Source organism: Pangasianodon hypophthalmus, chromosome 27 (assembly GCF_027358585.1).
Source record: "Pangasianodon hypophthalmus isolate fPanHyp1 chromosome 27, fPanHyp1.pri, whole genome shotgun sequence".
NCBI classification, from domain to species: Eukaryota; Metazoa; Chordata; class Actinopteri; order Siluriformes; family Pangasiidae; genus Pangasianodon; species Pangasianodon hypophthalmus.
Window position 1 is genome coordinate 762,433 of NC_069736.1, and position 12,500 is coordinate 774,932.

General features: G+C 37.8%; 1 protein-coding gene across 1 annotated transcript in view; it reads left to right on the forward strand.

Annotated features, from left to right (window-relative positions):
* mepcea (methylphosphate capping enzyme a) overlaps positions 1–4,665 on the forward strand; it is a 10,527-nt gene extending 5,862 nt beyond the window's left edge. Inside the window, 4 exon segments of the mRNA XM_034300903.2 lie at positions 1,208–1,426; positions 1,578–1,658; positions 1,660–1,702; positions 2,766–4,665. Coding sequence (XP_034156794.2) covers positions 1,208–1,426; positions 1,578–1,658; positions 1,660–1,702; positions 2,766–2,830 — 408 coding nt within the window. The 3' untranslated portion in view covers positions 2,831–4,665.
* Positions 4,666–12,500: the final 7,835 nt, after the last annotated feature.

Below are 12,500 nucleotides of genomic sequence, written 5' to 3' on the forward strand. Positions count from 1 at the left end.
GTGTGTGTGTGAGTGTGTGTGTGTGTGAGTGTGTGTGTGTGAGAGTGTGTGTGTCTTTCACAACGAAATTCTTTCACTTCTTGTTACTCGCATGTTGTTGTGCTTTATTTTATTTTGATGCTGGGTGTGGCAGCATTGCTGAAAAGTGTGTGTGTGTGTATGTGTGTGTGTGTGTGTGTGTGTGTGTGTATGTGTGTGTGTGTGTGTGTGTGTGTGTGTGTGTTCACTATAAAAGTAAATGAGTGTGTGGGTGTTACAGCATCACTGTGTCTGTAGCTCAAGTTTTTAAAGAAACTTAGTGTTTCATGAAGCTCGAGTGTGAATTAGAGTTTTATACAAACTGTAATGTTCTCATCTCTCTCCCTCTCTCCCTCTCTCTCTCTCTCTCCCTCCCTCTCTCTCTCTCTCTCTCTCTCTCTTTCTTTCTTCCCCCTCTCCCTCTCTATCCCTCTCTCTCTCTCTTTCTTCCCCCCTCTCCCTCTCTCTCTCTCTTTCTTCCCCCTCTCCCTCTCTCTCTCTCTCTCTCTCTCTTTCTTTCTTCCCCCTCTCCCTCTCTCTCCCTCTCTCTCTCTCTTTCTTCCCCCTCTCCCTCTCTCTCTCTCTCTCTCTCTCTTTCTCTCCCCCCCCTCTCTCTCTCTTTCTCTCCCCCCCTCTCTCTTTCTCTCCCCCCCCCTCTCTCTCTTTCTCTCCCCCTCTCTCTTTCTCTCTCTCTCTTTCTTTCCCCTCTCCCTCTCTCTCTCTCTCTCTCTCTCTCTCTCTTCCTTCATGTCTCTCTCTCCCCCCCATGTCCCTCTCTCTCTCTCTCTCTCTCTCTCTCTCTTTCTTCCCCCCTCTCCCTCCCTCTCCCTCTCTCTCTCTCTCTCTCTCTCTCTTTCTTCCCCCTCTCCCTCCCTCTCCCTCCCTCCCTCTCCCCCTCTCTCTCTCTCTCTCTCTCTCTCTCCCCCCGCTCTCTCTCTCTCTCTCTCTCTCTCCCCCGCTCTCTCTCTCTCTCTCTCTCTCTCTTTCTTCCCCCTCTCTCTCTCTCTCTCTCTCCCCCCCGCTCTCTCTCTCTCTCTCCTCTCTCTCTCTCCCCCCGCTCTCTCCTCTCTCTCTCTCTCTCTCTCTCTCTCTCTCTCTCCCTCTCCCTCCCCCTCTCTCTCTCTCTCTCTCTCTCTCTCTTTCTTCCCCCCTCTCCCTCCCTCCCTCTCTCTCTCTCTCTCTCTCTCAGGGGAACTACGTGTTGGACAGTGACGTGTTGTTGGAGACTCAGCGTGAGGAGTTTGATGTGATTCTGTGTCTCAGTGTCACTAAGTGGATTCACCTGAACTGGGGCGACGTCGGTCTCAGACGCTTCTTCCGCCGCGTGTATCGTCACCTTCGGCCCGGCGGCGTCTTCATCCTCGAACCCCAGCCCTGGAACTCCTACAGCAAGAGGAAGAAGCTGACGGTACGTTTACCACACGCTCGGCGTGAATCAGCGACTCGCCGCGTCACCGTCCGCCATCTTCACGTTTCTGTCTCGTTCTTTCACTTTATTAAGTCTCTCTCTCTCTCTCTCTTTCTCTCTCTCTCTTTTTTTTTTTTTTCCCCCAACGCAGGAGACGATCTATAAAAACTATTTCAGCATCCAGCTGAAGCCGGAGCACTTCTCCTCCTTCCTGACCAGCGAGGTCGGCTTCCTCCAGCTACGAGCTCCTCGGAACTCCTAACAGTTCATCACGAGGTCAGTGACTTTTTGTTGTTGTTTTTGTTTGTTTGTTTGTTTGTTTGTTTTTTGCAAATTCTTGCAAAATGGTAGGAAATCCAAAAACAGAAACCCCTCTCCCCCTAAAAAAAAATATCCATGTCTAAGCATTTTAGTATTCTATCTGTAATTTATTAGATGCAAATAAATACACCAGGATCTATGAATAAACATGAATATGCAAATTAGTTAACCCCTCCCCCCTCCCCCATGCCATCCCACTTCATCTAAAATCACTAAGCTAACGTAGCTAACAGCTTATAAATATATAGCTCACGTTAGACAGATTCTGGATTTACATCATCGTTTATTTAACAGCGGACTAACCTGTCAGCACAGTATTACGTTACCATGACAACCACCATCTCTTTCATCTCTAACGTTATCCAAGTTAGCTAGATTTCCGTAAATGATTGTTGTTGTTTTTTTTCCTAGCTAACACATCGCCATCCTGTGATCTTCAGACACGACTGGTCCAAAGTTGTCGCGCTTATTTAGTGACATCACAACGCCGAGCTCATACGTAGCCCCGCCCCCTAATCCGTTTTATACACAAGACTTAAACAGGAAGCTGGTGTTGTGTTGTTTTTTTGTTTGTTTGTTTGTTTTTTTTAAAAACTTGTGTAGTTGTAGTGTTTAGGATATTTGACCTGTTACGGCGATGCAGCTGTCAGACCAAATAAGAACGAAATCGCTTTCTTTCGCTTCATGACATCTTGTAGTGAACTTTGACCCGTGAATTAACGAGCCAATAGTAAACGAGGAGGCGGGACTGTGGCCCGTTTGCTCAGTAATAAATATGGATTATTGCTGATTATTAAATCACGATCAACTTCACACTTCAGCTTTCTTGCTGCTGGGGGGAAAAATATTGCCGCCTTGTCCATCAGCATGCGGTTAATATATTTTTTTTTTTTTGCTCTTTATCTGCTAGGATTTTCACGTTTGCAAATTTCCAAGTTAATTAAATTAATTAATTAAAGTTAAAAGTATTTTCTGTCTTTATTCCTTAATTAAACGTAATCGTAATTATTTCTTTCAGGATTTCAGAGACCGATTTATCTGTTTCACAAAGGCCCTGGTCCTCAAAAGTGTGAGTGTGTGTGAGTGTGTGTGAGTGTGTGTGAGTGTGTGTGAGTGTGTGTGAGTGTGTGTGAGTGTGTGTGAGTGTGTGTGAGTGTGTGTGAGTGTGTGTGAGTGTGTGTGAGTGTGTGTGAGTGTGTGTGAGTGTTAAATTGGGATCAAGACGGCGTGCGAGCTCCAGGAGATTCCCCGCGCACGTGAGCGCACCGCTGGAGGAAGTCGCTTTCATCACTTCCTCCTGAGCGTCAGACAGAAACACAGACTGAGATGAAACGAGGCGAGACTGAAGCGCGCGACTTCGTTCTTCTGTGTTTGCGGGAAAAATTGTTTAAAAAAAAAAAAAAAAAAGTTTGTGTGTGTGAGAATTTTGAACAGGTTTGAGATTTCAACTATTTTTTTTTTTTTTTTGTTAAAGATTTGTTTGTTATTTTGCTTTGTTGATTGTAAGAAGGCGCGAGGTTCGTGCTGATGATCGGTTACACGTCGTATCGCGATACGCTTCAAGCTGCACTGCATCAGTTCTAATCAAATTTTTCTGAATCCTCGGAGACGGTTATTAGATTAGATCTCCGTCCTCCGAAAGCAAATCCGTCACTTCCTAATCCGCAGGAATTACTGTTTATCCTGTTGTTGTGTTTTTATCATAAATCTCGATGAAACGTTACATTATCGCGATGTGACGTGTTGATATCAGCACAGGCCTGGTTTATCAATTCATCCACTCCGCTTTGTTTACTGTTTTTACTCTTCTGTGATTTATTTATTTTTTTTTCTTATAACACTCTCTCTCTTTCTCTCTCGCTCTCTTTCTCTTGCTCTCTCTCTCACTCTCTTTCTCTCGCTCTTTCTCTCTCTCTCTCTCTCTCTCTCTCAGATCCCATGATGTAAACAGTGGAGTGTGATTTGGGATCAGACTCGTGTACTCTCACTTTTGTTTTCTTCTCTGTTTAAAGTCTTTAAAATAATAAACCCTCCATCTGGAACCTGGTGCTTTACGCTCCTTCAGAGACTCGGCTAAAAACGAATCCGTACTTTCACCATCACGATCGTCACCTAAACGTTTTTATCGCGGTTAACGATAATATTTTCTGTGGCGCCGTCGTGTTTCTCTGCAAACGTCACCGACAGTTTATTAGCGTTCCTCAGGTCGGATCTGAACTAGCGAATTTTTTTTTTTTTTTTTTTTTTTAGGTACTAAACATGACTAGCAGGGTAAACTAGCTATATAATCGAGGTCACAAGGTCATGTTACGTCGCTGATCTTTTTGATCCAAACGTAAATACGGCGTTCTGTAAGACACGATTGTAAACGACTCGTCGGATCTCGAGCGAAACGCAGCCGAGGTTTATTCACGCTGTTTTATTTTTTTAAACGTAAACCAGCGTCAATACGTTAAACGACAAAATCGCAAGCTGCGAAGGCTCGACCTCCATCGTGTTTTTAACGGAGGAGTTTTTAATAATAACGTGTTCTTTTCCGACACACGTTCTACTGTTCTACTTCATTACGCGTCCTGTTTAATGGACGAGGATTAAAATCGAGTCTGTTGCTAAAAAAACACTTACGATAAAAATGGACGTAACTGCAGAAGAGACGAGCTGAAGTCACTCTGCTTTTTTTTTTCTTTTGCGTCTCCTCTCTGGACACGACGCATCTGTGAGTTCAGAACAAAAAAACGAGAAACATGGCGAAATCATCGTCTTCTCTCTCTCTCTCTCTCTCTCTCTCTCGTACTCAATTTTAGTTCGAGTCTTTAAAAAAGCGAGGTATTAAATCCTTAACGGATCAGATGAATGTTGTGTTAAAGCTATAACAAACACATCATTGTGATTGGATAATAAACTGAATTTTGATTTAAGATGCCTGCTTTCTTTTCTCTTTTTTTAATTTATTTATTTTAAAATAATGTTTGTTTGCTCATTTCTGTCTTTCCTGTTGCGTAATAATTACTCCTGCACAGTGACGATGAATCATATTGAGATAATATTAAACAAAAATTCATATTCTTACAACTGCAAGAGTGAAACCTTTATAATTATTAAAGATTAATAACTAAAATTTAATTTTTCTAGAACATTCCTGGAATCAGGTTCTCTAAAGCAGGCTTCTCGAATAGTCCTTTAACTTAAACTTTTTTTAAAAAAGTCACTATGTATTTAAATTGTAAACAAACAATTAAAAAAATTAGTCACATTGTTTAAATGTACACTATGTATTTCATTTTAGAAGGCATCATTAGATTCTGTTTATTTAGATTTATATTATTTTAAAGCACAATAACTTTAGTAGTGAACATAAAATAACATTAATAAAATAAAAAACAATTTTGAGATGCCATTTTGAGGACCTCAGGCTCTAAAGAGTGTATGATGAAGAGTGTATGATGATGAGTGTATGATGATGAGTGTACTGATACTAAAGAGTGTATGATGAAGAGTGTATGATGATGAGTGTACTGATACTAAAGAGTGTATGATGATGAGTGTACTGATACTAAAGAGTGTATGATGAAGAGTGTATGATGATGAGTGTATGATGATGAGTGTACTGATACTAAAGAGTGTATGATGAGGAGTGTACTGATACTAAAGAGTGTATGATGATGAGTGTATGATGATGAGTGTACTGATACTAAAGAGTGTATGATGAAGAGTGTTTGATGATGAGTGTATGATGAAGAGTGTACTGATACTAAAGAGTGTATGATGATGAGTGTACTGATACTAAAGAGTGTATGATGATGAGTATATGATGATGAGTGTATGATGAAGAGTGTATGATGATGAGTGTATGATGATGAGTGTACTGATACTAAAGAGTGTATGATGAAGAGTGTATGATGATGAGTGTATGATGAAGAGTGTACTGATACTAAAGAGTGTATGATGATGAGTGTACTGATACTAAAGAGTGTATGATGATGAGTATATGATGATGAGTGTATGATGAAGAGTGTATGATGATGAGTGTATGATGATGAGTGTACTGATACTAAAGAGTGTATGATGAGGAGTGTATGATGAGTGTATGATGAAGAGTGTATGATGATGACTGTATGATGATGAGAGTACTGATACTAAAGAGTGTATGATGATGAGTGTACTGATACTAAAGAGTGTATGATGAAGAGTGTATGATGATGAGTGTATGATGAAGAGTGTATGATGATGAGTGTACTGATACTAAAGAGTGTATGATGAGTGTATGATGAAGAGTGTACTGATACTAAAGAGTATATGATGAAGAGTGTATGATGATGAGTATATGATGATGAGTGTACTGATACTAAAGAGTGTATGATGATGAGTGTACTGATACTAAAGAGTGTATGATGATGAGTGTATGATGATGAGTGTACTGATACTAAAGAGTGTATGATGATGAGTGTATGATGATGAGAGTACTGATACTAAAGAGTATATGATGAAGAGTGTATGATGAGTGTATGATGAAGAGTGTATGATGAGTGTATGATGAAGAGTGTACTGATACTAAAGAGTATATGATGAAGAGTGTATGATGAGTGTATGATGAAGAGTGTATGATGAGTGTATGATGAGTGTACTGATACTAAAGAGTGTATGAGGAAGAGTGTATGATGATGAGTGTACTGATACTAAAGAGTGTATGAGGAAGAGTGTATGATGATGAGTGTACTGATACTAAAGAGTGTATGAGGAAGAGTGTATGATGATGAGTGTACTGATACTAAAGAGTGTATGATGATGAGTGTACTGATGCTAAAGAGTGTATGATGATGAGTGTACTGATACTAAAGAGTGTATGATGATGAGTGTATGATGAAGAGTGTACTAATACTAAAGAGTGTATGATGATCAGTGTATGACGAAGAGTGTATGATGATGAGTGTATGATGAAGAGTGTATGATGAGTGTACTGATACTAAAGAGTGTATGATGATGAGTGTATGATGATGAGTGTACTGATACTAAAGAGTGTATGATGAAGAGTGAATGATGAGTGTACTGATACTAAAGAGTGTATGATGAGTGTATGATGAAGAGTGTACTGATACTAAAGAGTGTATGATGATGAGTGTATGATGAAGAGTGTATGATGAGTGTATGATGAAGAGTGTATGATGATGAGTGTACTGATACTAAAGAGTGTATGATGATGAGTGTACTGATACTAAAGAGTGTATGATGATGAGTGTATGATGAAGAGTGTACTGATACTAAAGAGTGTATTATGAAGAGTGTGCTGATACTAAAGAGTGTATGATGAAGAGTGCATGATGATGAGTGTACTGATACTAAAGAGTGTATGAGGAAGAGTGTATGATGATGAGTGTACTGATACTAAAGAGTGTATGAGGAAGAGTGTATGATGATGAGTGTACTGATGCTAAAGAGTGTATGATGAGTGTACTGATACTAAAGAGTGTATGATGATGAGTGTATGATGAAGAGTGTACTGATACTAAAGAGTGTATGATGATGAGTGTATGATGAAGAGTGTACTGATACTAAAGAGTGTATTATGAAGAGTGTACTGATACTAAAGAGTGTATGATGAAGAGTGCATGATGATGAGTGTACTGATACTAAAGAGTGTATGAGGAAGAGTGTATGATGATGAGTGTACTGATACTAAAGAGTGTATGAGGAAGAGTGAATGATGATGAGTGTACTGATGCTAAAGAGTGTATGATGAAGAGTGTATGATGATGAGTGTATGATGATGAGTGTACTGATACTAAAGAGTGTATGATGAAGAGTGTATGATGATGAGTGTATGATGATGAGTGTACTGATACTAAAGAGTGTATGATGATGAGTGTACTGATACTAAAGAGTGTATGATGAAGAGTGTATGATGATGAGTGTATGATGATGAGTGTACTGATACTAAAGAGTGTATGATGATGAGTGTATGATGATGAGTGTACTGATACTAAAGAGTGTATGATGATGAGTGTATGATGAAGAGTGTATGATGAAGAGTGTACTGATACTAAAGAGTGTATGATGAAGAGTGTATGATGAAGAGTGTACTGATACTAAAGAGTGTATTATGAAGAGTGTACTGATACTAAAGAGTGTATGATGATGAGTGTATGATGAAGAGTGTATGATGAAGAGTGTATGATGAGTGTACTGATACTAAAGAGTGTATGATGATGAGTGTATGATGATGAGTGTACTGATACTAAAGAGTGTATGATGAAGAGTGTATGATGATGAGAGTACTGATACTAAAGAGTGTATGATGATGAGTGTACTGATGCTAAAGAGTGTATGATGAGGAGTGTATGATGATGAGTGTACTGATACTAAAGAGTGTATGATGAGGAGTGTATGATGATGAGTGTACTGATACTAAAGAGTGTATGATGAAGAGTGTATGATGATGAGTGTACTGATACTAAAGAGTGTATGATGATGAGTGTACTGATACTAAAGAGTGTATGATGATGAGTGTACTGATACTAAAGAGTGTATGATGATGAGTGTACTGATACTAAAGAGTGTATGATGATGAGTGTACTGATACTAAAGAGTGTATGATGATGAGTGTACTGATACTAAAGAGTGTATAATGATGAGTGTACTGACACTAAAGAGTGTATGATGAAGAGTGTATGATGAGTGTATGATGAAGAGTGTATGATGAGTGTATGATTAAGAGTGTATGATGATGAGTGTATGATGATGAATGTACTGATACTAAAGAGTGTATGATGAAGAGTGTATGATGAAGAGTGTACTGATACTAAAGAGTGTATGATGAAGAGTGTACTGATACTAAAGAGTGTATGATGATGAGTGTATGATGATGAGTGTATGATGATGAGTGTACTGATACTAAAGAGTGTATTATGAAGAGTGTACTGATACTAAAGAGTGTATGATGATGAGTGTACTGATACTAAAGAGTGTATGATGATGAGTGTATGATGATGAGTGTATGATGATGAGTGTACTGATACTAAAGAGTGTATGATGAAGAGTGTATGATGATGAGTGTACTGATACTAAAGAGTGTATGATGATGAGTGTATGATGATGAGTGTATGATGATGAGTGTACTGATACTAAAGAGTGTATGATGATGAGTGTATGATGATGAGTGTACTGATACTAAAGAGTGTATTATGAAGAGTGTACTGATACTAAAGAGTGTATGATGATGAGTGTACTGATACTAAAGAGTGTATGATGAGGAGTGTACTGATACTAAAGAGTGTATGATGAGGAGTGTATGATGATGAGTGTATGATGATGAGTGTACTGATACTAAAGAGTGTATGATGAAGAGTGTTTGATGATGAGTGTACTGATACTAAAGAGTGTATGATGAAGAGTGTATGATGATGAGTGTACTGATACTAAAGAGTGTATGATGAAGAGTGTTTGATGATGAGTGTACTGATACTAAAGAGTGTATGATGAAGAGTGTATGATGATGAGTGTACTGATACTAAAGAGTGTATGATGAAGAGTGTATGATGATGAGTGTATGATGATGAGTGTACTGATACTAAAGAGTGTATGATGAAGAGTGTATGATGATGAGAGTACTGATACTAAAGAGTGTATGATGAAGAGTGTATGATGATGAGTGTACTGATACTAAAGAGTGTATTATGAAGAGTGTACTGATACTAAAGAGTGCATGATGATGAGTGTATGATGATGAGTGTACTGATACTAAAGAGTGTATGATGATGAGTGTATGATGATGAGTGTACTGATACTAAAGAGTGTATGATGAAGAGTGTATGATGAGTGTATGATGAAGAGTGTATGATGAGTGTATGATGAAGAGTGTACTGATACTAAAGAGTATATGATGAAGAGTGTATGATGAAGAGTGTACTGATACTAAAGAGTATATGATGAAGAGTGTATGATGATGAGTGTATGATGAGTGTACTGATACTAAAGAGTGTATGATGAAGAGTGTATGATGAAGAGTGTATGATGAAGAGTGTACTGATACTAAAGAGTGTATTATGAAGAGAGTACTGATACTAAAGAGTGTATGATGAGTGTACTGATACTAAAGAGTGTATGATGATGAGTATATGATGAAGAGTGTATGATGATGAGAGTACTGATACTAAAGAGTGTATGATGAAGAGTGTATGATGATGAGTGTACTGATACTAAAGAGTGTATGATGATGAGTGTACTGATGCTAAAGAGTGTATGATGAGGAGTGTATGATGATGAGTGTACTGATACTAAAGAGTGTATGATGAGGAGTGTATGATGATGAGTGTACTGATACTAAAGAGTGTATGATGAAGAGTGTATGATGATGAGTGTACTGATACTAAAGAGTGTATGATGATGAGTGTACTGATACTAAAGAGTGTATGATGATGAGTGTACTGATACTAAAGAGTGTATGATGATGAGTGTACTGATACTAAAGAGTGTATGATGATGAGTGTACTGATACTAAAGAGTGTATGATGATGAGTGTACTGATACTAAAGAGTGTATAATGATGAGTGTACTGACACTAAAGAGTGTATGATGAAGAGTGTATGATGAGTGTATGATGAAGAGTGTATGATGAGTGTATGATTAAGAGTGTATGATGATGAGTGTATGATGATGAATGTACTGATACTAAAGAGTGTATGATGAAGAGTGTATGATGAAGAGTGTACTGATACTAAAGAGTGTATGATGAAGAGTGTACTGATACTAAAGAGTGTATGATGATGAGTGTATGATGATGAGTGTATGATGATGAGTGTACTGATACTAAAGAGTGTATTATGAAGAGTGTACTGATACTAAAGAGTGTATGATGATGAGTGTACTGATACTAAAGAGTGTATGATGATGAGTGTATGATGATGAGTGTATGATGATGAGTGTACTGATACTAAAGAGTGTATGATGAAGAGTGTATGATGATGAGTGTACTGATACTAAAGAGTGTATGATGATGAGTGTATGATGATGAGTGTATGATGATGAGTGTACTGATACTAAAGAGTGTATGATGATGAGTGTATGATGATGAGTGTACTGATACTAAAGAGTGTATTATGAAGAGTGTACTGATACTAAAGAGTGTATGATGATGAGTGTACTGATACTAAAGAGTGTATGATGAGGAGTGTACTGATACTAAAGAGTGTATGATGAGGAGTGTATGATGATGAGTGTATGATGATGAGTGTACTGATACTAAAGAGTGTATGATGAAGAGTGTTTGATGATGAGTGTACTGATACTAAAGAGTGTATGATGAAGAGTGTATGATGATGAGTGTACTGATACTAAAGAGTGTATGATGAAGAGTGTTTGATGATGAGTGTACTGATACTAAAGAGTGTATGATGAAGAGTGTATGATGATGAGTGTACTGATACTAAAGAGTGTATGATGAAGAGTGTATGATGATGAGTGTATGATGATGAGTGTACTGATACTAAAGAGTGTATGATGAAGAGTGTATGATGATGAGAGTACTGATACTAAAGAGTGTATGATGAAGAGTGTATGATGATGAGTGTACTGATACTAAAGAGTGTATTATGAAGAGTGTACTGATACTAAAGAGTGCATGATGATGAGTGTATGATGATGAGTGTACTGATACTAAAGAGTGTATGATGATGAGTGTATGATGATGAGTGTACTGATACTAAAGAGTGTATGATGAAGAGTGTATGATGAGTGTATGATGAAGAGTGTATGATGAGTGTATGATGAAGAGTGTACTGATACTAAAGAGTATATGATGAAGAGTGTATGATGAAGAGTGTACTGATACTAAAGAGTATATGATGAAGAGTGTATGATGATGAGTGTATGATGAGTGTACTGATACTAAAGAGTGTATGATGAAGAGTGTATGATGAAGAGTGTACTGATACTAAAGAGTGTATTATGAAGAGAGTACTGATACTAAAGAGTGTATGATGAGTGTACTGATACTAAAGAGTGTATGATGATGAGTATATGATGAAGAGTGTATGATGATGAGAGTACTGATACTAAAGAGTGTATGATGAAGAGTGTATGATGATGAGTGTACTGATACTAAAGAGTGTATGATGATGAGTGTACTGATACTAAAGAGTGTATGATGAAGAGTGTATGATGAGTGTATGATGATGAGTGTACTGATACTAAAGAGTGTATGATGAAGAGTGTATGATGAAGAGTGTATGATGAAGAGTGTACTGATACTAAAGAGTGTATTATGAAGAGAGTACTGATACTAAAGAGTGTATGATGAGTGTACTGATACTAAAGAGTGTATGATGAAGAGTGTATGATGAAGAGTGTACTGATGCTAAAGAGTGTATGATGATGAGTGTATGATGAAGAGTGTATGATGATGAGTGTACTGATACTAAAGAGTGTATGATGAAGAGTGTATGATGATGAGTGTATGATGAAGAGTGTATGATGATGAGTGTACTGATACTAAAGAGTGTATGATGATGAGTGTATGATGAAGAGTGTATGATGAAGAGTGTACTGATACAATATTTATTTATTTATTCCCCTTTTCCATCAAAACCACTTTAATAAAACATTCACATCAGTGCACAAGTTCACTTCTCTTATAACATCGACATGATGTGTGGAAATTATTTTTTTTTAAAAAAAAAAGAGAGAGAAGAAGAAGAAAGCAGTGGAGTAACAAAAAATATGTGCAAATGTAATTTCACTCAACACTGTCCCATTCAGAGAG